General features: G+C 35.3%; 1 protein-coding gene across 12 annotated transcripts in view; it reads right to left on the bottom strand.

The window, feature by feature from the left end:
- Positions 1-26,925, bottom strand: part of LOC101901213 (uncharacterized) — a 363,731-nt gene that overhangs the window by 50,733 nt on the left and 286,073 nt on the right. For all 12 annotated transcript variants that reach the window (XM_059124070.1, XM_059124054.1, XM_059124102.1 and 9 more), the window contains one exon: positions 25,020-25,153. In XM_059124070.1, coding sequence (XP_058980053.1) covers positions 25,020-25,153 — 134 coding nt within the window. The remainder of the gene's footprint in view (positions 1-25,019; positions 25,154-26,925) is intronic.

Below are 26,925 nucleotides of genomic sequence, written 5' to 3'. Positions count from 1 at the left end.
CACAAAGAACTCCTTGTGTAAAATTTCAGACAATTCCATTGAAAAATATGCCTAATATTTATAGGGGGGGGGGCCGTTTGATGGTGGCTATACGATATCATGGACCGATATAGCTCTTCTTGGAACTTGACCTGCCTGCAGACAACAGACAAATCTGTGCAAAATTTAAGATTCCTATCTTGTTTCGTTTTGACTCTAGCGTAATTACAACAGACGGACTAAATCGGCTTAGAATTTTATTATTTCAATGAGTTACTAACAAAATGAGGAGCTCAATATACCTTCTATACTTTGTTCATGTGGTGGAGGGTATAAAACCACAATTTCAGAAACAAATGGCAAGAAAAAATTTGAAAAATACAAAACTATGGTTTCAAAATTCTATTCCACAGGCATTTCCAATGTTATGTTGTTATGATTTCATAACAACAGAGGTAAATTCACAGGGTTTGCCATGTTTTGACTCTGTCATGTCCTGTCTGTGTACTTCTATGTTTTTGTTAACTTATTCCCCAATTCAAATTTAAGCTTGCTCGTTACAGCATTTCTACTAACATTAAATTTACTAAAGATGTCCACCAAACAGGGTATATTTGGCGGGACACCAACTAAAGCTAAAATAGATTTCTCAAAAAATTTGGTAATTGAAATGTCCGATATCCCGTTTTGTGTCTTCATATTTCGTTGTTTAATAATTACAGTCACATTTTCAATGAAATTTTCTGTAATTTGGTATTTAATGATGGCAATGACTTCGTATGGCCTGGTGTCTAATATTTCAAAATTGTTATAGTTGATGTTTTTATATTTTTCACTATACCTTCTACTGAATTCCTTGAAATATATATATAAATATATATTCAGAATATATTTCTTTAATTTGCTATTTTACATAGGTTGTTGCTTACTCCTCTGAAACTATATTGGCTTGTACTTCACAACAATCCAGCTTACAACCAATGTCAGTACCTGGACTGTGTGATCAGTAGGTTTGTATCGCCGAAATACTTATGACATGAAGGGATGTGTCAATTTTTCAAAGAGACGGATGGACAGTACTTCAGTCACATTGGCTGGTTCTTGGTTGAATAAAGTGCAGCGTTTAGGAAATAAAAATAGTCAGGCTGCAATCTTATTCTAGTAGATGTTCCAATTAAGGAACTCTACGTTACAATTAAGGAACGTGACGTTTCGACAATCTATTTTCCCGTCCAAACAGATAGAAACTCTCGAAAACGATTCTACATAATAACCTTCAAACATGAGGCTGTTGGTACACCCCACGGTACCCCCGATATTCATTATTTTGATGATTGTAGTCAAATTGTTCACTGAAACTTTCTGAAAATCCATACTAAGCACTTTACCCCTGGAAGAGAAATGTATATATAGGTGCACGATATCGTACAGGCCACATATAACGGTACTCCCGATATGCAATATCTTGAAAATTTATGGGGTGAAGAAGACATTATTTACCGGATTTGTTTCAAATTTCGTTTATAGAATTCGTAATGGGTACTACAGCCTATGAAAACAATTGCGTATACAAGCCCGGGTCTTCGCATAGGCCCCATACACAGTACCTCCCTATAATCGGTAGGTACAATATTCACCGAAGTTTCGTATTTGAAGTTCCTAATAGGTACTACAGCCTGTGACAGAAAATTGCCTATGTAGTTTCAGGTCTTCCTGTAGCCCCTGTACTTCCCTATATTCGGTATTTTTATGATTTAAGCTACATTATTCACTGTTTTTTTTTTTCAAGTTTCGTATTTAAATATTGTAATGGTTTATGACAAAAGTTGCATATGCAGGTCCACGTTTTCGTATAGACCACAACATAACAGCTATATTTGTTATTTTTAAAATGCTAACGAAATTGTTAACGGATTTTTTTTATAAAATTTCCAAATGGTGGAGGGTATTCAAAGTTCGGCCCGGCCGAACTTACATTTTCAACTGTATTTCCCTACTTTTAATAAAGATTACGTTTAATAAAAATAATTTTTAGGCGGATTTAACCCCGAAAATTCAATTTAGAATTGTTGGTCTAAATCTAGCTTTAAAGGCACATGTTTCAGTTCATATTCCAATCCATTTCGAAACATTGCTTCATTGAATAGAGAAATTTCAATCGCTTCTATGGCACACTCTCTAGTTTCTAAGGCACAAGTGCTTTTCAATAGCTGTTGATTCTCTTTCGCAAAATCAACTTATCCAAAAATGATTGTATGTCTATCATTGCTGTTGTATATTTAAAGAACTAGGCTCATGCAGACTTTATTATGTCAATCACTGAGAATGAAACCTTCATCAGTTTCAGAAAAACCGGCTGACTACTTTATACACTTTCAATGCGTTATGGCAGGAGGTAAAGTACAACAGATTACTTCTGGTTCATGAGTCAATTGCAAATATAATTTTTCATAAAAAAAAAGAATATCCCTTGCCTAACTATTAATCCTGCTGTAGCACCATTGACCACTGATGAATATTTTGTATTTACGTATGTATGCGTGCGTGTGAGTGTGCCTGCTTTTTTTCATTTCATTTACACTTTCGATTTTCCAACTCATCAGCAGTCAGTAACGATCAAAGTAAAAGTCATTTCAGATTTTATGCTGATAAATTACTTTTTTGATTGCATTATGTCTAACAGCAATGGCAGGCAACAACATCAGTACTACCTAAAATAAGAGAAAGAAAGGTAGATTGAAAAATGAAAGAACGTGCAAGCGATGCGGAACTACAATCCCCAATAGTAATTTCCTTGGAAAAAGGGTCAGTGCTCCTCGTTGGGTCATATAATGTCTATGAAATACTGGCAGTACCGAAGTGACGAAATGGCTTGATGGTGCAAGGAAAACTGAAGTTGAAATAAAAAGTGAAAACATCAAATGCTGTTATTCAGATTATAAACGGAAAGTGTTAGTGGTAGATGAAAATATGTATGCATGTGTATGTGTGTGTTCCCACATGAACAACTTACACACATTTACAGTTCTAGAGGCATGACTTCCTGTTCAGCGCTCTTAAATGTTGTTGGTTTTTTTCTCTCTGAGTCCAAGTTTTCTTTTTGTTCTTTGCTCAAACGACCGACCCATTTATTGTGGTGGCATATTGGTCGTTTGGGTGTTTGTCATGTTTGCTGGTGCATGCATTTCACTTGAATTATTTTTTATAACTTCAGGGAGTTTTTTGTTAGAACCAAACTGTGGCTTTGGTCATGTTAAACGCAGTACCTTTGCGGACTTGGTTAAGACATGGTAATGTGGTGGAAATACACTAATGCTCAAGAAGGCGGCAAAGAACTGTAATTATTAGTTCGTAATTGTAATGCTTTCGTCATACTCCACAAAGACTAGTATGGCATAAAGCTTATAATTTAATATTGTTCGAGATTTGTTTTTTGTAATAAAGAATTTGGTATGGCGTTTAGAGAAAAAATATCAGCCAAATTGCTAAATTGCCGAAAAAGCATACAGAACCATATCCTTGTGATAACATTTTAAAATAACTTCTGAATAAATTTAATGTCCTCAGAACTTCAAAGTTGGTGCTTTCAGTTCAGATTTGAATATAGCCCTCACATATATGTTTCAACCATCTACCAGACTTATTTCAACAAAATATTATGAAAATTTTTTTGACTAGCTGGTAAATAAAACTCACAAAGAATGGGGATAGATTTATCGAGAAGAAAACAGCAACATCAGAAGACATGGTTCCAAAAGTAAAGAAGCGACTTGATCGAAACCCGCATCGCAGAGGCCGAAAAATGGCTCGTGAACTGAACATATCGCAATATTCCATTCGGCAAATATTGAAAAATGTGCTCGGGGTGAAGCCATTGAAATTCCAAAAAGTGCAAACAGCAGTTTGTAAACAAACAAAATGATTGTGTTTACTTGACAAAAGAGTCAGCTGAAAATGTCCACCTTCGGTTGGCCACCAGAACTCAAGCGTCGGCCATGGTGATGGCGTGGGCCGCCATAACAGCCGATGATCGCTCTCTGCCAGTATTAATCGGCCGTGAAATCAGAATAAATTCCAAATTTTATAGCGAAAATATTCTGGAGGGTGTTTTAAAGCCATCTGCATGCAAACATTTTGACCGCAGACCTTGGACACCCCAGCAGGACTCAGCACCATCGAACTCAGCACGCTCCACCCAAGACTGATTACAAAATGAGATTTTCTCGCTTTATTTCCAATGCACAATGACCACCAAAATCTCCTGATACCAATCCGTTGGACTATTGTGTCTGCAGTATTTTGGAAAGCAAGGTTGGCACTAAAAAATACAGAAGTGTCGATCGCCTCAAGCAAGCGCTTTGCCGGCAATGGGCCAAAATGCCGCCGACCACCATTCTGGTAGCGTGTGATGGTTTTATTGGCCGTTTGAAGGCCATAATTCGTGCCAAAGGTGACCAATTCGAACAAATCTAAACTTATTCTAAAATTTGATGATATTTCCGACATTTTTTTGCTTTCATTCAATAAAATTTAAAGAAAATGTTAAAATTGTGCCATGACTTTGTTGCAGTTTTTTATCTCACCCTCTATTAAGGAAGGGAATTTTAGTTCTAGCGTTTATAATTAATTTGAATTCTTGATAAAATTAATTTGAAATCTGATAAAGATATATATGGGAGCTATATCCAAATCTGAACCGATCTCGATAAAATTTGGCAGAGATATTTCTGAGCTGTATTTGATATATTTCCCTGAATATCGTTGTTACGGAGTGCATATTAAGGCTGCGGGTAACAAATATGACAAATCGGATGAACAATATATATGGGAGCTATAGCTACATCTGAACCGATCTTCACCAAATTTGACATACTAGCTTCTAGACTCAGTTCAGTCGTAAGTGCCAAATTCCATCCCATTTGAACAAATATTAGACGTTTGGTGCACAATAAAAGGTAAATCGGACGAAGTTATATATGGGAGCTATAGCTATATCTGAACCGATCTCGATAAAATTTAGGAAATGTATTTCTGAGCTGCATTTGATGCATTTCCCCAAATATTGTTGTTGCAGAGTGCATATTACGGCGGCGGTGGACAAAAATAACAAATCGGATGAACAATATATATGGGAGCTATAGCTATATCTGAACCGATTTCAATCAAATTTGGCATACATATTTTCAGACCTAATTTGGGTGTATATGCAAAATTCCATACAATTCGGGCTGATATTACACGTTTGGTGCACAATAAAAGGCAAATCGGACGAAGATATATATGGGAGCTATATCTAAATTTTGACCGATTATTTCCAATTTCAATAGGGTTCGTCCTTGGGCCAAACAAATGATCGGTGCAAAATTTCATCTGGATCGGGCAATAAATGCGACCTGTACTTTGTTTACAAAAATACATGGACAGACGGACGGACGGACAGACGGACGGACGGACATGCATAAATCGACTCAAAATGTGATTCTATGCAGATCATCAAAAGGAACTATGGGTCTATCTCGTTTCCTTCTGCCTGTTACAAACAAATGCACAAAAACATAATACCCTGACCACCTTGTGGTGTAGGGTATAAATACCAAAATGAACGAAATCACAGGTGCATCTCTGACCCTTACATTGATGCTGATATAGGTGATGAATATCGACATATACCAGAAATATAGGAAATCATATAGAAGAATCTAAGTTTTTAAATACTGTTTTAAATACCCATTCACACGACATTTGGCATAAATATTGTTCCGGCCAAGATGAAGCTTTTGCAGGACTATGTGATATTGCTTCAAGAATGAAATAAAAAAAATGTGCAATATGGAACAAGAATTTTTGAATGCGAAATTGCTGTTCTTTCTGATGGAGTGAATTGGGCATTTGACATCTGAATCGTCAAATATGGATGCTTGTTTAGAAATCGTATGTTTTTAAAAATATTTTCATATCTGTAGAAAGTTTGCGCGAAATTGTAGTGTTGCAACGTATTTGCTTACTTGTTTTTGAGAGCTTTTAACCCAGCTTGGTATCATCTCTAGCAGTAATGTCAAGGTGGAATATCAACAAAAAATTTTAACTTCTATCTTGATTTCTGCTGGCGGACAGACATCATTAAACAATTTCGAATCTTAAGCTGGTCACGAGTATGCAGGTGGCACAAAAGTAATCCTTTTATCAGAAAGTGTTATTAATTTTGCGATGGGCTTCCAATGTCTTCATTTCAGCCAAAAAACATCGGAAGTTTACTTTTGCGTCACCTTGCACTTTAAGGACATTCCGATGTTTATACCCTACACCACAAGGTGGTCAGGGTATTATGTCTTTGTGCATTTGTTTGTAACAGGCAAAAGGAAACGAGATAGACCCATAGTTCCTTTTGATGATCTGCATAGAATCACATTCTGAGTCGATTTATGCATGTCCGTCCGTCAGTTCGCATTTATTGCCCGATCCAGATGAAATTTTGCACAAATCACTTGTTTGGCCCAGGGACGAACCCTATTGAAATAGGAGATAATCGGTCAAAATTTAGATATAGTTCAAATATATATCTTCGTCCAATTTGGCTTTTATTGTGCACCAAACGTGTAATATCAGCCCGAATAGTATGTAATATTGCACATGCAACCAAATTAGGCCTCAAAATAAGTATGCCAAATTTGATCGAAATCGGTTCAGATATAGCTATAGTTCCCATATATATATATTGTTCATCCGATTTGTTATTTTAGTCCTCCGCAGCCGTAATATGCACTCTGTAACAACAATATTTGGGGAAATATATCAAATGCAGCTAAGAAATACCTTTGCAAAATTTTATCGAGATCGGTTCAGATTTGGATATAGCTCCCATATATAACTTCGTCCGATTTACCAGTTTTTGTGCACCAAACGTTTAATGTTTACCCAAATGGGATGAAATTTGGCACATACGACCGAATTGAGTCTAGAAGCTAATATTCCAAATTTGATGAAGATCGGTTCAGATATAGCTAGGATTTCTCCGAGGAAATTTTCGTGGTGTTGCAAACGAAAGGATAAATTAATATAAAAACAAAAAAAAAATCCTAAAGGTCTTAAATCATATCAAAAGTTCAAAATTGTATTATGTCTTTTAATAAGTTTACAGTATTTTCTTTGTCTTCTGCAAAGTATTTTTTGTTTCAGTAATAAACAGTGTTAAATATTTGTTTGTATATACAATACAATAATTATATTGAATTTCAGTAATTTAATTCCTCCTTATTTTTTTACCTTTATTATCGAAAAGCCTATCGTTTCTCCATATCTTCAATTCAATTATTTGCATTTTAAGGCAATCAATCAATATATACTTGTGTGAATATCACCTTTTTCTTTTATTGTCTGGCCAAACAGCAAAAATATTATTACCCCCACTTTTGTTCTGAGTTTATTGTAAATATATTTTGTTATTTTTTGATACAGTTATTGATCAATTTCAATCCTTTGGCCCATCAATCAAGTAATAAAAAATATTCTATTGTCAATATTTACCTTAAAAAAAAAGAATTTTATTCTACTACCTTCCTTTTGGCAGCACTGTAGTCAGAAATCTATTTAAAGGTATAAAATACAAAAATTCATACCTGAAACCAAAGAGAAGATGCTGGTGATTTGAAGTAAGCATTTGCTTGGAGACTTCTGACTTTTACTGTAGCTGTAGCTTAGAGTAACCAAGCAAAAAGGAATGCAAACGACCGACCGACAGACCGACCAAACGGCTGAACCAACCATGGGAAACTTCACATATCTCAGTGTGTGTGAAAAGGTTTATATACCCTTCACATACATATAAATCTTTTTGATAAATGTCTAAGAGGTTGAGTGGTGTGGTGAGTGGAGACTGAATGAACGAAGGAATGAATGGATGGATGGATAGATTGAATGTGTGTTTCTGGGTTGGGGTTGTAATGTCCTCCTTATCCGGTGTGTTGGGTGAAAAAAAAAAGATTATCATATTATGATGTTTGGTATGTAAGTCTGATTCATTCATGTTCAAGTGTATATATGTGTGTTTTTGTTTGCGTAACACTTTGATGAATGATGTGTGATATTTTGGTGTGGAAGAGTGAACATTATTTAAAAAGTGAAAAAATCGAAAACGTAAAATTCACACACTCGCGCAAGAGACCCCATCATTGCTTGAATCGGGAAATTCATATTTTATTCTCACATAATTTTATCCTTTTTTTGGGATGTATATTTGCAGTAAATTTCTTTTATAATTTATTTATTCACATTTGAAATGTGTAGTCATGGAATGAGCAATGAAGAAAAAAAAACACTGCATGTGACCCTTATATATTTCGTTTCGTGTTTTCTTTATTTTTGTACGAATCACAATGTTCCCATTTTTTTTTGTTCAACTGAAAGTAGGTTTTTGGGTTTCGTTTTCACCCACACTATAAGGTTTCGTAAAATATTGTTTGGTGTATCAATATTTCTTTAATCCTGTCATATGTGCTTTTTCTGCATATTTGGGAAAATATGTTTTCATATGTTTTAAATATTTTTTTAAAGGCTGCAGAGATGATGGAGGGCAAAGTAAACATACTCTTTTTCTCTCCTGCTTAATATTTTTGTTGTCTGACAATAGACAATATCCGATTGGATGTATGTATGATCACAAGTCGGCAATCTTAAATAAAATATTATTTGGCTGTTGGATTTTTAGAAATTGAATAAATTAACAAGTAAAAAAGCAGCAGCACTTTGAATCCCCTACACCATTAGGAACGAATTTGGAAATTTTCAAAAAAAAAAAATCGTTAAAATCTTAGAAATACCGAATATAGCCATTAAATATGGGTTCTATACGAAGACGTGGACCTGCATAGGCGACTTTTCTCATAAGCCATTACAATATTCAAATACTAAACATGAAAAAATCGGTAAATAATGTTGCTAAAATCATCAAAATGCCGAATATACGAAATTTGGTGAATATTGTACCTAAAATCAAAATACCGAATATTGGGGGGTATCGATATATGGGGCCTATACGAATACCTGGAGCTGCATGGACAATTATCTGTCATAGACTGTAGTTCTCATTATGAACTATAAATGCGAAATTTGAAACAACTCCGGTGAATAATGTCCCTAAAATCGTCAAAAATACCGTATATGGGGGGATGCCGTTATATAGGGGCTATACTATATCGGGTACCGATATAGACCATCTTCGAAAAGACTGATACAGACTGAAATAAAAAAAAAAACTGCAACAAAGTCAAACGCCATAATTTTTACATATTTTTATACCCTACACCACAAGGTGGTCAGGGTATTATGTCTTTGTGCATTTGTTTGTAACAGACAGAAGGAAACGAGATAGACCCATAGTTGCTTTTGATGACCTGCATAGAATCACATTCTGAGTCGATTTATGCATGTCCGTCCGTCCGTCTGTCCGTCTGTTCATGTATTTTTGTAAACAAAGTACAGGTCGCATTTATTGCCCGATCCAGATGAAATTTTACAGAAATCATTTGTTTGGCCCAAGGACGAACCCTATTGAAATTGGAAATAATCGGTCAAAATTTAGATATAGCTCCCATATATATCTTCGTCCGATTTGCCTTTTATTACGCACCAAACGTGTAATATCAGTCCGAATTGTATGGAATTTTACATATACACCCAAATTAGGCCTGAAAATATGTATGCCAAACTTGATCGAAATCGGTTCAGATATAGCTATAGCTCCCATGTATATTGTTCATCCGATTTGTTATTTTTGTCCGCCGCCGCTGTAACAACAATATTTGGGGGAATATATCAAATGCAGCTCAGAAATACCTTTGCAAAATTTTAACGAGATCGGTTCAGATTTGGATATAGCTCCCATATATAACTTCGTCCGATTTACCATTTATTGTGCACCAAACGTCTAATATTTGTCCAAATAGGATGGAATTTGGCACATACGACCGAATTTAGTCTAGAAGGTAGTATGCCAAATTTGGTAAAGATCGGTTCAGATATAGCTATAGCTTCCATATATATTATTCATCCGATTTGTTATATTTGTTACCCACAACCGTAATATGCACTCCGTAACAACGATATTCAGGGTAATATATCAAAAACAGCTCAGAAATATCTTTGCCAAATTTTATCGAGATTGGTTCAGATTTTGATATAGCTCCCATATATATCTTTATCCGATTTCAAATTAATTGTGCACCAAATGGGCAATACAATTCCGAATTTAAAAGATACAAATGCTTCGGCATATTTAGTCCTTTGAACTTTAAATTATAATTATAATCAGAGCGTGTATGATTGAATTCTCCCATAAAAACTTTTAATTATTAAGTGGAGCTCAACTAAATTAGCAAAGTGGTGTAGGGTATCATAAAATCGGCCCCGCCCGACTTTAGGACTTTCTTTACTGTTTTTTTTTTTTTGTTTTTTGAATTTTATTGAGCAAAAGCAACGAAATTTGGAAGTAGCATCAAATTTTAGAATAAGTTTATATTTGTTTGAATTTGTCACCTTTGGCACGAACTATGGCCTTCAAACGGCCAATGCAATCGTCATACGCTACCCGAATGTTGCTCTGCTGTATTTTGGCCCATTCCCGGCGAAGCGTTTGTTTGAAGTAATCGACAGTTTGGTATTTTTTAGTGCCAACCTTGCTTTCCAAAATACTCCAGTATCCGGAGATTTTGATGGCCATATTCGCTTAAACTGAATCCTTCTGTGAAAAAAATATATTTTTTGAAAATTTGTGGGGGAGGTTCCAGAAGGAGTGGACCGATATTGTCCATCTTATCATCAGACCTTGGGTTAATATAAATATTGGGATGTGTGAAATTTGAAGACAATCGGACTCTTACATCACATTTTATGCGAGTTGTAATTATTCAAAATTTTTACCATTAGTGGGGGAGGTACTTCAAGGAGTGGACCAATATTGTCAATTTGTAAAGTTGTAAACTTCAACATCCTTTTGTTAAGGTCATGATGTAGAAAACCGAGTTTTATTTTAGAAGTACAAGATAGTGTAATATTATGCAATTATTCAGCGTAATTGATTATCTTTTATCTGAATTATGTGCAGAATAATGCAAATTTAAAATATTATGATTTTTTTTAAGCTCCACATTTCCCTTATTGAATAACAAAAACTTTAAGAGAAGTAGAAATTCGCCGATCATGATTTTTAAATCTTTTCTCTTGTAAATTAAATATTCCTGCGAATTTCTGTACCTACATTCCAATGCAATCTAAAAATAACAGCAACAAAAAAAGGGGAATCCTCTTAGTAGCCATATTTCGCAAAACCATACAATCAAAAATGTATGCCTAAAACATGTCCTTCGTTTCATATCAACCAAAAAAAAAAAAAAAAAAAAAAAAATATGGAGAGTTGTATACAAAAAACAGTAAACAACGTAAAAATCTGAATTGAAAGGGAAGTTTTAAGGCTATCAGTGCGCTAGGGTAACAACGTTTCCTATATGGGGGAGACAGCAGGGGAAAGAACTGCATGGGAAATCCAATGGAATTACATGGTACAGCACCTGCAGTTAACAGCCATCCAGAGGGAAAGAGGGAGAGAGACACTCGCTAAAATGGAAATCTATTTATGTTGTTTTCACTTGGAAATAGGCAAGCTACTAGCAAATGTATGTGTGCATGTATTAGCATGCATTTATGTTTGTATGATTGTATAATGGCGTACAGCTTGCGTTTTTTTTTTTCTTTTATTTAACAGGCATCCAACGATCATAGAAAAATATGTATGATGTACCATATGGACTGAATATGTTATGTACAATATGCTATATTAGGGTGGAATGGTAGTTATAAGACCTCTAAGGCTTATGCCCTCTTAAAATCCGGGGTAGTTACCCCAGGTCTCTTGAACGAAATACGTTTTAAGAGATTTGGAGTTGATCCTCCATATACGATTAGTCTAAAAGATGGATTCCATTTGGTGCATCGTTATGCAATTACCAAATCTAAATCAATGTTGAATATGGACAATATTGGGCCATTTCCTCTGGGATTTAACTTTGAAACCATTTCATTTTTTTATCCTCAAAAATAAGTAATATATGAGTACGATTCTCCCATTATTTTGGCTTATATTACATTGGTACACTTTTTCTGCTAAGGACGAATCATAATAGATAGATGAAAGTTAAACCGTGTATAAAAATTGACAATATTGCCCTCTAATTTTTTACATTCCCCACAGTGATCAACAATTTTCAAATCCTAATACTTTTCATTTCTCACAAAAATTATATATGATTAAAACGAATAGAATGTCGGATTTTGGTCCGTGGTAATATTATATCCGACTTAGTTCAGGATAGGATGCGAATAATATTGCTCCACTACTCTTCCAAATTAGATCAATTTTGAATAACAATAATTTTCGTTAAAAGTGAACTAAGTTTTCGATTTTGTTCAAACTTTGCATTTTTATACCCTCCACCATACTATAGAGGGTATATTAATTTTGTCATTCCGTTTGTAACTCCTCGAAATACTCATGTCAGACCCAACAAAGTATATATATTCTTGATCAGCGTAAAATTCTAAGACGATTTAGCCATGTCCGTCTGTCTGTCTGTGTGTCTGTCTGTCTGTCTGTCCGTCTGTCTGTCCGTCTGTCTGTCTGTTGTAATCACGCTATCTTTCGAACAAATTGAGCTAGAAGGCTAAAATTTTGCACACATGTATATTTTGCCAGTAGGCAGGTTAAGTTCGTAAATGGGCCATGTAGGTCTAATTTATCATATAGCCCCCATATAACGGTACTTCCCGATATTCGGTATTTTGATGATTTTAGCGACATTATTCACCAGAATTGTTTCAAATTTGGCATTTAAAGTTCGTAATGGATACTACAGCCTAAGACAGAAAATAATCTGTGTAGGTCGACGTCTTCGTATAGCCCCTATATAACGGTACCCCCCGATATTCGGTATTTTGATGATTTTGGCGACATTATTTAACGGAATCGTTCCAAATTTGGTATTTGAAGTTCGTAATAGATACTGCAGCATAAAACAGAAAATGGGCCATGTAGGTCCACGTCTTCGTATAGCCCCCATATACCATACCACCCGATATTCGGTATTTTGATGATTTTAGCGACATTATTTACCGGAATAGTTTCAAAGTTGGCATTTTAAGTTCGTAATAGATGCTGCAGCATAAAACAGAAAATGGGCGATGTAGGTCCACGTCTTCGTATAGCCCCCAAATACCGTACCCCCCGATATTCGGTATTTTGATGATTTTAGCGACATTATTTACCGGCATTGTTTCAAATTTCGCATGTGAAGTTCGTAATGGATACTTCAGCCCATGCCAGAAAATTGTATGTGCAGGTCCACGTCTTCGTATAGCCCCCATATAACGGTACCCCCTTTATTCGGTGTTTTGATGATTTTAACTACATTATAAACAGATTTTTTTTCAAGTTTCGCATTAAAATATTGTAATAACTTATGACAAAAGTTGCCTATGCAGGCCCACGTCGTCGTATAGGCATTCGGTATTTTTAAGATTTTAACAGAATTTTTAACGGATTTTTTTTTTTTTTTTTTTTTTTGGAAATTGTCAAATTTGTGCCAAATGGTGGTATTAAAAGTTCGGCCCGGCCGAACTTACAGCCTTTTTACTTGTTCTATTAAACATCATCACATATAGATGTAATTAAGTTTTCCCCTCTCCCTCTCTCTCTCGGTCTTAAAAGTTCGAACACTGGTATATTTTTACGAATTTTATATCAAGGGTGAAGTTTGGATTTGAACGTAACACGTTTATGGGACGTGCTCCAAACGTGATCGAATTTTGAGGGTATATATCTGTCGGAACACAGTCTGTAACTTTTTAACTTGTTTAAAAACATTTCGTACCCTTTAAATAAAAAGTTCCAAAGATTAATAATTCTATTTTTTTATGTTCGAATATGATTTTATTTGGAATTAAAGCACCCAATATTCACCCATTTGTCGATTTTAAAGGTCATAACATCGCCCGATCCCGAAATACTGAAAAATGCAAAAGGGAAATTAAATAGATCTATATCTCCCTTTGCCTATCTGCATTAAATGACATTCTGATATTTATAAACGTTCCTTGGTCTTTTTTCTACTGTGTAAAATAAAATTACGGCTAAAATCAAAGTTGTGTTACAAATAGAAGACATGTGTGTATGGAAAGGGAAAGTTCCTCCTCTTCCAAATTTTTTATAATTTTAGGATTATGATACCTTGGAATCCGTGTATTTTAAGTGTATGGAGCCTTCGGCAATATAACCCGTAACAGTTTGTCGAATAATAGTATTCAAGAAATTTTGTGACAAAATTTTACATACGCAATTTTTATTAAATAACTAGCTAGCCAGGTCTGCGTTGCCGGTCTGTAGTTTTAATCTTTAATGCATTTTTTTTAAATAATAAAAATAAATTACAAATCTGTCTTATATAAGTGGGACAGTTTTTATTATAAATAATGACCCTACTAAGTAGAAATAAATATTTGTGGCAAAAATGTCAATACATGTTCACGAAACAGCCATCGAGAAATAAATATATATTTATATATATTTATTTATTTTATATATATATATATATATATATATATATATATATATATATATATATATATATATATATATATATATATATATATATATATATATATATATATATATTTATATATAACGTACAAAAGCATTTTGGTGAGAATTTTCCAGAAAAAAAGTTATTCGTGATGGAATTCAAGCGTGATAGTGAGATTTCTTTATATTTGGCTGGAAAATCACAAGTGGCTGTCGTTAGAGCACTCCAGCGTTTAAATATGAATACATTTTTTGTGTCTCGTGATACTGGTAGCGTAGCCCGACATCAAGGAAGTGGACGGAAGAAAACAGCAATATCAGCAGAAATGGTTCGAAAAGTAAAGAAGCGAATTGATCGAAACCCGCGTCGCAGTGGCCGAAACATGGCTCGTGAGCTGAACATACTGCAATATTCCATTCGGCAAATATTGAAAAATGAGCTCGGGGTGAAGCCATAGAAATTCCAAAAATTGCAAGAACTTTCACCGCAACTGAAAGAAAATCGACTCAAAAGAGCTAAAGAGTTGCTTCGCTTGGCCGAAAGTAGTGAACTGCCGAATTTCGTTTTCTCCGATGAGAAAAAATTCGTTGCACAGCAATTTGTAAACAAACAAAATGATAGTGTTTACTTGCCAAAGAGGTAAGCTTAAAAAGTGTATCTTCGGTTGGCCACCAGAACTCAAGCGCCGGCCATGGTGGTGCTGTGGGCCGCCATATTATTCATATTATTCTGATCGACCGTGGCATCAGAATAAATACCGAATATTATCCCGAAGATATTCTGGACAGCCAGGACTCAGCCACATCGCAATTAGCACGCGCCACCCGCGAATGGTTACAAAATGAGGTTTCTTGCTTCATTTCCAGCACACAATGGTCACCAAAATCTCCGGATACCAATCCGTTGGATTATTGTGTGGGTTGTGAAGAACTGCAAGTGGATTTAATAGTACTCGATTTGTAGGTGCAAACACCAAAAAAGTTTCGAATTCTTATTCTAAACTTTTATGGTCATTTACAGGGCACCAATATTTTTAGATGAATTTCGCAACATTTTATATAGAGCTTTGAAAGTATATGGAGAGCCTTGGATTACTTAAAAAATCATTGGTTTAAGAGGTCACATGCAACATTAAAGTACATTCGTCCAAATTTACTGGAAATCATAACAGATTTATTAATATTGCTCCCATATATTAGTTCAGTCCGGATCAAAGTTGGTATGTTTTTTCACACAAATTCCCAATAGAAACGTATTTGGTAACGTTTATAAACTACGAATTTATTCTTTATTTTTATTATACGTAAAATATATTATATATTTTCTCCACCCTATTAAATTTTGTATATAAACTAGGAATGTTAGCGAATATTTTTTGGTGGCAAAAATTCTCTCTGGGCACTTGGTTAATGTTGTTTTATTTTATTTTGGTATTCCATTGTTGTACTTCAAACTAGCGTTTGGGGGGTACACATACAGTCGTTGTTTATGCAAAAGTAGTCAGCGACAAAAATGTGAGCGAGTGAATATTATAACTAAGGCCGTTGTTCTCCAAACCTCCCCTCCTACCATCGCAAATGAAGGATCTTTTGCTGTCGTTTCTTCAATCAAAAACACTTCATGTGTGAAGCACTTTTCACATGCGATTTGTGTTGAAAAGCGACAAGAGACATTATTTAAAGGTGACATGGTGCAAATAAACGAACACTCACACATACACACACACACATAAACACAACCCCTCGCTTGTACAAGCATCTTTGCACTGGTAGCAAGGAATACAAAGCTTTCGAGAACCAAAACAGCTCTTCACACCAACCACATATGCACACGACACCCCCTCAACCAGCCCATTCGTTTATAAAGCATCCAAAGAAGTGTAAAAGTGGAATGGTGGCGATGGCGTTAAAGAAACGAATAGTAACAGGATAATACACGAAACACGCTTTCACACTAAACACAAACGAACGAATTTGAACAATAGAATAGAAATAGAAAAAAAAAACTCTGAGACAAACAATAGAAGTGAGCGACCATATGTCCACGATGTGGGTGTATTGTGTTTTGTTTGCTAATACACACTGAGCGGCGATGCGCAGAGATGCCGAAGCATAAAGAATGTGAAGTGTGAACCTTTATTTAGAATTTTCTTGTTTTTTTGCAATCATGAATACCAGCATCGTTTATGTCTGTAAAAATGCCATGGCAGAAAATATGATGCTTTAAAGTTGTTAACAAAGAACAAGAACACGACACTAAAACACATTGACATTATTGCTCAAAGACAATCAATAGCAATAGAGCGTTTTCAGTCTACCGTAAATGAGACGACATGCAAGGGTTAACAAACTATAAATGCACTGGCCTTATATTGCAAAAACACATTTTCAAGGACACAACTCAGATACGACTTTAAATTAACTTACTTAGAAAGGATTAAATAAATTGGGGTTAATGCATGAAGACGTCTACTATTAGATCTTAAGGGTGTTTAAATTTAGATCTTGCTTTATCGTGAATGTTATTTAAAACCGATAACGTTGTTAATTTCAATATCTATCTATCTTGTTCTCTTTATTGTTGTTTTTTATAAAAAACAACGTTTGTTTATTAGTGGACAACGATGGTAAGGTTTACCAGGGGGTAAGGCAGGTAATACCTAGGTTTCGGAAAGAGTCACCAATCCTCATCAGTTCCCTTGTTATACCCTCCACCATACTATGGAGGGTATATTAATTTTGTCATTCCGTTTGTAACTCCTCGAAATATTCATGTCAGACCCAACAAAGTATATATATTCTATATGTCCGTCTGTCTGTCTGTGTGTCTGTCTGTCTGTCTGTCCGTCTGTCTGTCTGTTGTAATCACGCTATCTTTCGAACAAATTGAGATAGAAGACTAAAATTTTGCACACATGTATATTTTCCCAGTAGGCAGGTTAAGTTCGTAAATGGGCCATGTAGGTCCAAGTTATCATATAGCCCCCATATAACGGTACCTCCCGATATTCGGTATTTTGATGATTTTAGCGACATTATTCACCGAAATTATTTCAAATTTGGTATTTGAAGTTCGTAATGGATACTAGAGCCTAAGACAGAAAATTATCTGTGCAGGTCCACGTCTTCATATAGCCCCCATATAACGGTACCCCCCGATATTCGGTATTTTAATGATTTTAGCGACATTATTTACAGGGATTCTTTTAAATTTCGCATGAGAAGTTCGTAATGGATACTTCAGCCCATGCCAGAAAATTGTCTGTGCAGGTCCACGTCTTCGTATAACCCCCATATAACGGTACCCCCCATATTCGGTATTTTGACGATTTTAGGTACATTATAAACAGATTTTTCTTCAAGTTTCGCATTTAAATATTGTAATAATTTATGACAAAAGTTGCCTATGCAGGCCCACGTAGTCGTATAAGCATTCGGTATTTTTAAGATTTTAACAGAATTTTTAACGGTATTTTTTTTTTGGAGATTGCCAAATTTGTACCAAATGGTGGAGGGTATTAAAAGTTCGGCCCGGCCGAACTTACAGCTTTTTTACTTGTTTTTTGTCTGGGATATTCTCCCCAGAAGTTATTATTACCCAAGTGACGAGATAGTAAGCTCAATAAAAGTGCGGTTGTAAGATTTAGGAGATTTTCCAAAAGAATTTTAGTTTTATTTAATTCTTTGGTTCCTCTTCTATTGAGCTTACAATCTCGCCACTTGGGTAAAAAATGTTTTTTGTCATAGAAGTTATTTTTAAAATAACTTCTTGGGAGAATATCCCAGACAAAAAACAAGGGAACTGATGAAGATTCTTGGCTCTTTCCGAAACCTAATTATTCCCTGCCTTACCCCCTGGTAAACATTACCATCGTTCTCCATCCTTTATAAAACGTTGTTTTATAAAAACAACAATAAAGGGATTAAGCCTGACCAATTTGCAAAAACAAAATACTATGGTATCCCAAACAAACAAGCCAACACTGTTTTATTCTCTTTTTTTTTAAACTTAAGCAATTTTAATATTACCAAAGATAGCAACTCCTGTATTACGAAACCAGTTTGTTTTCAGATTAAAGTATATGGGAGACATATCCAATTCTGAATCAATTTTCACTAAATCTTTTCAGTGATATTTTTATCTGTTATACCAAACAACATTCCAAACAAAAAATTCTTTGTAATCGTGCTATAACAATTGAGCCCACATATCCCATGAAGAAAGATAGGGAAAATGTGAATTCTGAGAGTTACGATAATTATTTATCGTCCCATTATAATAACCTTTTGAGTGAGAGGTACTAAAATGAGTGGCCCGGCATAATGTATCTTCATGTGAGATCTAATTTTGTCTAATTGTAATATGAGAAATTTGAAAATATCGGATAATGATTTCACATATTTTATGAGAGTTATTGGTGTTGACACATTTTTGAACATTTGAAACGTAGGACCACTGCTTTCCATATTCTTTCCTGGCATATGTCTGATATAAATATAATCACGGACCTACTTTGGAATATATCGGGGAATAAATTCGTTTTATAAGCAATTTACAAAAAAGAATATTTTTGTTTTCGAACTTTTTGAGGTATTGGAGATACCAGAAAAAGTGAACTGATATATTCTGTTTTCACACTTGCTCTAATATAGAATTAAATATTGGGAAGTGCAGTGTTTAAAGAAGATCAGATACTAATTTTCGACTTATTAGTTATTATTATTCAACATTTTGAAAGTTTGCGGGCCCATACGGTGCTCCTCCTTCTGGTACATATAGACCCTCTCCTTTCTTTGAATAAACATGACGCTCATAAAAGGCGACATGAACACTCGTTTTTTCACACTTGACCAGTCTTAATATCTCTACCAACACAAGATACAGTGAGGATACCGGATATATCGGTCAGCTCCTTCCGTTGCCTTCCACAAAGGGTCAACATTTTGAGAACCTATAGCTCCCATAACATGTAAACTAAGTCAACGATTTTCTTTAAACTTCGTATATAAAAATACTTTTACCAACCAGAGATCTGATGTGAACATGGAATTTATCCTTCTGGTATCTTTCCCACAATGAGTATTTATAATTCTTTTTCTTCCGAAAAAAACCAGCGATTTTCTTTGAATATAGTGTATTTCAACAGCTAGATCGATGGCATGCATCTGTTGGCAAACCCGACCAATACTTTTTAACTTGTTTTAAGACAATTTATAACGAATTAAGAAAAAGTGAGAACAGTTCTGTTCGGCTGGAAAGAACTTTTATACCCTCCAGCATTTGGAAAATAACTCATGTAAAAATATGTCTGTAAATCCAAAAACAAATCGTCAAAACTCCGAATATCGGGAAGAATTTTTATATGAAGGCTATAGGAAAACGTGGATCTTTACAGACAATATTCTGCCCCATGAGGTAGAAACCGTTATTAACTCAAAGTACCGAATTTAAAAATATATCAATGGGAAATGCGGCTAAAATCCAAATTCCGATTAGGAGATACAATCATATGTGGGCTATACGGAAACGTGAACCTGTATAGACAATGTTCTGCTACAGGAGATAGAGTCCATTATGTTGTTCTACAGGATGCATATGGGGGCTATACGGAAACGTGGACCTGTATGAACTCTTTTATGAACTCTATAGGCAATGTTCCTACACAGGAGGACTCATTACAAAATTTAAATAGAAAATTTTAAATTATTCGGTTAGAAAATGTGGCTAAAATCGCTAAAAACCCGTTTATATGGAAATACAATTAACTCGAGGCTGTCACTGGAGGTAGAACCAATTACAAACTCTAAGGGCCATATCGATCCACGATATCGTGCAGCTCCTCCCGATATTCGGTATTTTGATGATTTTAGCCACATTTTCCAAAGGAATTGTCTGAAAATTACCATAAGGAGTACCTACTGAGTATTTTAGAGCATTAGAATTGTCTATACATACAATAGTGTATAATATAATATATAGGTTTGGCATATAGTCATAGATTGATATTTTTAACGTTACCATACACGAAAACTACTGATACATTCCCATTTTTTTCCACACCGAAAAAAATGCATTAAACTCCTGAAAAATTCCCATAAATTCGTGTACATATTTCAACTTATTTTCCACCTAGATAACATGTGTGGAATTTTTTAGAGAATTTTTAAAGAAACTTGTGACAAAACGACTTCACTGTGTTGCCAACAACAACGACAACAAACAGGTCAGGTCGATGTGATTCTGGTGCAGGTGTCAAATTGCAAGCGTAGCCGAGAAGGCGTGCTGAGCACAATTTGTGCATGTGAAAAGTCACGTCACCGGTGTCTAAGTCAGATTAAAGAAGTTTTTTTTTCGGCAACCGCCCTACCAAACCCACTCACACACTCACAATATAGAAGTATAACTTGAAAATATTTTTACTTTGGTACATAACGTCATATGGAATACCACTTCTGTTCACAAAAGAACGGATGTTGGATATTTTCTCACACAACACCGCCCCCACTGCCGGTGAGAATCCTGAAGTGGGCTAACTATTTTCGGTTTTGATTCTGTCTCTATTTCCAGTTCTGAGAAGTGTCAGCTTCGTTCCTTATAGTTTTCTTCTATCCGGTTTAGTTGAAGTTTCACAACCAATTTTTTTTGGTGGCGATGGGGATGGGGATGGCGTTGGTGGTTGTGGCAGTGGTCTTGTCACCATGAGTTAAGTTTCCCTGGGGGCTACTTGTCGTAAGGATAATGGGACACTTGAAACATGTTGTCCTTGTTCACTATCTTCGGAACGAGTGAATGAGTGCATGGCATAATCCTTAAGAAGGTAATAGGCCATGAGAAAATAATACAAAAGATTGTGCGGTAAGATGCTGAATGTAAAGATCTGTGTTTTGTTTGGCCTTTTATTCCGGGCCTGGGACTTATTGTCGATAACACGATGCCGTTGAAATGCCTTTGGTGGCGGTCAACACCTAGTATTTATGTCGATTACTTACCAAACGGAATTTGTTCTTTTTCTCTGCTTTGTGTTCTTCTGTGTTCAATGAAGTTATTCGAAGGCGTTGTCATTGATAATAATTCAAATCTCCAGATAAATGATGCAATCCTCTTGAGTGGGATTATTTGAAAAAGTTTTTGCACTTTTTCATGTTCAAAGGATAATGGAAAGGTTTACTACGGCAGCAGAGAATAGTTGAAAGTTAAATTAAAATATCCCAGAAATCTGATTAGTTACACATCACTTTAGGCATTTACGGGTTGTCTGCACAGGAAATTAGTTTGCTCATTGAAAGTGATGGCAAAGAATTCAATAGAGACGGCGGAATAATTGGTTGAAATGGAAAAAATTGAAAAGGTCCTTTTTCGTTTATGTTCAACGCTTTATAATTGCATTCTAATTAAACCTGAGACATAACATCTCTTTTACAAGTATAAAATTAGCAATTGTTGAATATTTCGAACAGATAAGAAGACATTTTTTATGAAAGAAGAACCAAAAATTTAACACACATGTATCGCCGTCTTGAAAATTTAAATGATAAAGTAGCTTAGATAACTCTTTCTGAAATGTTGATTAAAAACTCTTTTTTTGCAAAGTAACCTAAATAGAGAGACAAGTTATCAAGTCCCTCTTCAACTCATTTATAATTTCCAATTTAAAATTCCTTGTAATCCTTGTGTGAACCCGAAGAGATTTTACAACCGCTCTATAGGTCAATCAAGGCGGAATTTTACATAGACGACTTTCGAGCACGTCAGAGGGCATAAATATAGAGAAATTGTCACGACATTTTGTATGGCCTCGTACCTCCGGTTAAAATCCAAGGTATCCTTTTTCATTCCCTCCGCCATATGGCTACAAAGGACATATATCATTTGATTCTCTTAAAACATGTCCCATCGAAATAGCAGTTTTAGACCCTAGGTTTCTTTGGACCAAATCCGTTTCAGGATATTTGGAGTCGATCTAGTGAAGTCCGTCCGTCCGCTAGTCTGTCTGGCTGGTGCGCACCATAACTTTCTATGGGAGTATCCAACTTGATCCAATCTTGATACATCGTTATATAATTGTCAAAGTTAGATCGAGTTCGGAGATGGGCAATATTGGCCCACTCCTTTGGCATCTTTCAATTATTATAGCTATTCTAAAATGTGAAATAAGAGTCTGATTGCCTTCAAATTATTAAGTAATCGATTCTCTTCACATTTATACACCCCAATATTTTCTTAATATAATATCTACTGTGAAGATGGTAGATATCGATCCAGTCTTTATGTAACCTCCCCCACAATGGGGTCAACATTTTGAAAAACCGATTATTTTCAAATATTTTACTCAATACAAGATCAGGTGCGACGATGGAATATGTCGGATTATTTCTCCTCACCAGGTCAAAATTTTGAATAATTATGACTCTCATCGAATTCGAATTTCTTCAAATTTCACACGTCACAATAGTTTTTATTTACAAAAGATCTAGTGTGAAGATGGGAGATATGTGCCCACTTCTTCTGGTACCTCAACCACAACGTAGTCACAATTTTAAATAACCAAAACGCTCATAAAATGCAAAATAAGCTTCCGATTCTCTTCAAATTTCACCCATCGCAAACTATTTTAAAAGAAGATCTGGCGTAAAAATGATACATCCCGTCGGACGAACCCTTCTGTTACTTTCCGCAAAACGGGTCAAAATTTTGAATAATTATGACTTTCATGACTTCCGAAAAAAGTCAGTGATTCTATCACACAAAATATTTCTCTAAACCTGAGATCTAACGGAAATATCTATAGGCCGGTACCTCCCCCACAAAAGGTTGAATTTTTGATCCACCATATAATCGGTTTGACTTAAAAAAAAAAATGTTTACATTCCAATATTTTTGATGAGTATTAAATGAAGTGAAACACTGTGGTGCACTATATCTGGTACCTCAGGCATATTTCCACATTTTCCAAAAATTATAACGTATCTCATATAAAGTGACGGAACTAGTCAATATGGTCCAAATCAGATGAGAATGGAAAAATATTGGTCCGATCCTTGAATATATAAAATTATATTTTAATAAACTGACATAGGCTAAAAAAGTATTTCTGTCGGTAAACATTCTAGGGAATAAGTTTAGATTTGTTCGAATTGGTCACCTTTGGCACGAATTATGGCCTTCAAACGGCCAATGAAACCGTCACACGCTGCCCGAATGTTGCGCTTGCTTGAGGTGATCGACACTTTGGTATTTTTTAGTGCCAACCTTACTTTCCAAAATACTCCAGACACAATAGTCCAAGGGATTGGTATCCGGAGATTTTGGTGGCCATTGTGTGCTGGAAATGAAGCGAGGAAACTCATTTTGTAACCATTCTTGGCTGGCGCGTGTTGAGTGCGATGGTGCTGAGTCCTGTTTGAATGTCCAAGGTCTGCGGCAAAAATGTTTGCGTGCCCAAGGCTTTAATACACCCTCCAAAATATTTTCGCCATTATATTCGGCATTTATTCTGATGACACGGGAGAGCGACCATCGGCTGTTATGTAGGCCCACACCATCAGCATGGCCGGCGCTTGAGTTCTGGTGGCAAAGTGAAGGAGCACGTTTTCAGCCGACCTCTTTGGCAAGTAAACACGATCATTTTGTTTGTTTACAAACTGCTGGACAGCGAATGTCTTCTCATCGGAGAAAACCAAATTCGGCAGTTCACCACTTTCGGCCAAGCAAAGCAAGTCTTTAGCTCTTTTGAGTCTATTTTCTTTCTGTAGCGGTGCAAGTTCTTGTACTTTTTGGAATTTCAATGGCTTTACCCCGAGCATAATTTTCAATATTTGCCGAATGGAATATTGCGATATGTTCAGCTCACGAGCCATTTGTCGGCCACTGTGATGGGGGTTTCGATCTTGTCGCTACTTTACTTTTCGAACCATTTCTGCTGATGTTGCTGTTTTTTCCGTTCACTTCCTTGACGTCGGGCTACGCTACCAGTATCAAGGTAACGAGCGATGGTACAAGACACAAAAGATTTATTCACATTTGAATGCTGGAGTGCTCTAACGGTAGCCATTTGTGGTTTTCCAGCCAAATATAAAGAAATCACACTATCACGCTTGAATTCCATCAGTAATAACTTTTTTTCTGGATAATTCTCACAAAAATGCTTTTGTACGCCTGTAAGTAATATAATGAGCTGTCACTGGAATTATTTTAACAGCTGTCGTATGAGTGGCTTAGAAATGATAGCAGTCAGAAGTTGGTTGCAGTTTTTTCATCTCACCCTGTATACATATATGAATACAACACATCCTCGCTTTAAGTTCTTCAAGTTTGGATTATTTTGTTAATTGTTATAATTTTTCAATACAATTATTGAAAATTTCCCCTTAATGCTAAAGGTGACACGATGATTAGTAATATGTAATTTTGACTTACCACCATATTATTAATTGTAAATTTAAGCTCGGCTCTAGGTCTGGAAGGAGGTGTACTACAATTAGCTCTTAGAATATCGCCCGGTTCATAGCGTGTTTGTTCTGTAAACAATAATGGACGCTTGTCGGGAAGTTCTGGAAATAAAAGAAAACAATTAAATACAAAATATTAAAGAGAAAATACATGAAAACAAATGTATATTTACATAACATTTTTGTTAACGAAATCTTTAAAAATCAACCAACTTCCTAACGGCCTTTTTCAAACTTTCATTTTAAAATATAACATTGCGGCCTAACTTACAAAAAATATTTTTTTTTGCTGTCATTCCCGCAACATTTAGTGGGGACCAACAAATTAGATTTAAACCACACACACACACACACACAAACAAATTAAGTTACCCCAATGTCAAATGGCAAAAAGATAAATGTCTGTGGCCAAAATAATTAATAAAGTAAATGTAATGAAATTGTGCTCAAAACCTAATCCTGCGATATTAATTTAATACAAAGACCCGCAAAACATTATGTGTAATTATAGTTAATGAATTTAAAAAGAATTAACAAATAGAAAAATGAGAGAAAATTCCCTCAGTCCCATGAGGAGAAATCATCACTAATGCACAATGACAAATCTAATTATCCCAAAAATACGAAGAAGAAACAAACCCACAAACCCAGAAAAAAAGAACGTAGAATGAGTGACAAAAACAGTTCAAATATACGCAGGCACGGTGACAAAAACAACTACAAAAAGTAATACTAAAACAAAGCACAGCCACTAAACTATGGCATGGTTCCATAACAACGCCTGTGTGTCCGTCCCTCAAGGGAAGCAGACGGAGGCAAGTTGGTCGTTCGTTGTCACACAGGCGGTGGACATATTTAGGATAAGTAAATAAAACAATTATGCCCAAGTTTAACAAGAATACGTATGGCTAGCTATGTGTGCAAATGAGTCAAAATACGTGTGTGTGTGTGTGCTCGCCACAGTACTTGTGACACATACATAAGTAATTCCTTATGGCTGTATTGTAAGAGCAGAACAAACAAGCATATTGTTTTACGCACTAACAGTTCTACGTCTGTATGTCTATTCACAATGGCATCTGTTCTTGGTATGGTATGGTATGCGATGCGATGTGATGGAGTATCACATATGATACATATGTTCCTACATATATTATAGGCTTTTTGGAGCAGGATATTTGGCAATGTAGCAGCATGCGGTTATTGAATTATGATTTATTACGAGATTTCATTTTAATCAATCTCTTCAGCTTCGTCTCTTTAAAACGTCATAATAATTAGCATTAGCAAATTAAATTATTTTATTATTATCCCTAATCTGATATCCCAATTCAATTGTCCAAGATTGTACATATATTTTCAAGTATATTACATTGGTTTATGCCAAAACTATTGTGCCAACAACTCCTTATGTTTTCTTTTGGTCCCCTGTTCCAGGTTATTCGAGTTTGCTTAGCAAACCTAGACCATGTGACAAAAACAAATAATAGGAAAGAATGGACACATGCCAAAAGCGGGGGGAGAAAACAATCTCAGTTATAGTAAATTAGACTTTAGCACCATATGGAACACACACACACACATATATATGCTACTTCAAATGACAGTAGGAGGCCCACTTGTGTATATCAAAATATTAACACGAACTCACAACATTATATATGTAAAGGTGAGAATATTAAAGGGTCCATAAAATTAAAGAACATTTATCATATTATGATAAAGGTACCTAAGCTATGTGTAAGACTCCATAGTTAATAATTTATTGTTTTTCTTTTACTGCACATTACTTATCGCTGAGGGCATTCGAAAAAAAAATTTGGTATCTAATACTAAAATACACCACTTTATAGATTGTTACCTCAGTAAAACTA

The sequence above is a fragment of the Musca domestica genome, unplaced genomic scaffold, assembly GCF_030504385.1.
Source record: "Musca domestica strain aabys unplaced genomic scaffold, Musca_domestica.polishedcontigs.V.1.1 1, whole genome shotgun sequence".
Lineage (NCBI taxonomy): Eukaryota > Metazoa > Arthropoda > Insecta > Diptera > Muscidae > Musca > Musca domestica.
This window is presented reverse-complemented; position numbering and strand designations above follow the sequence as displayed.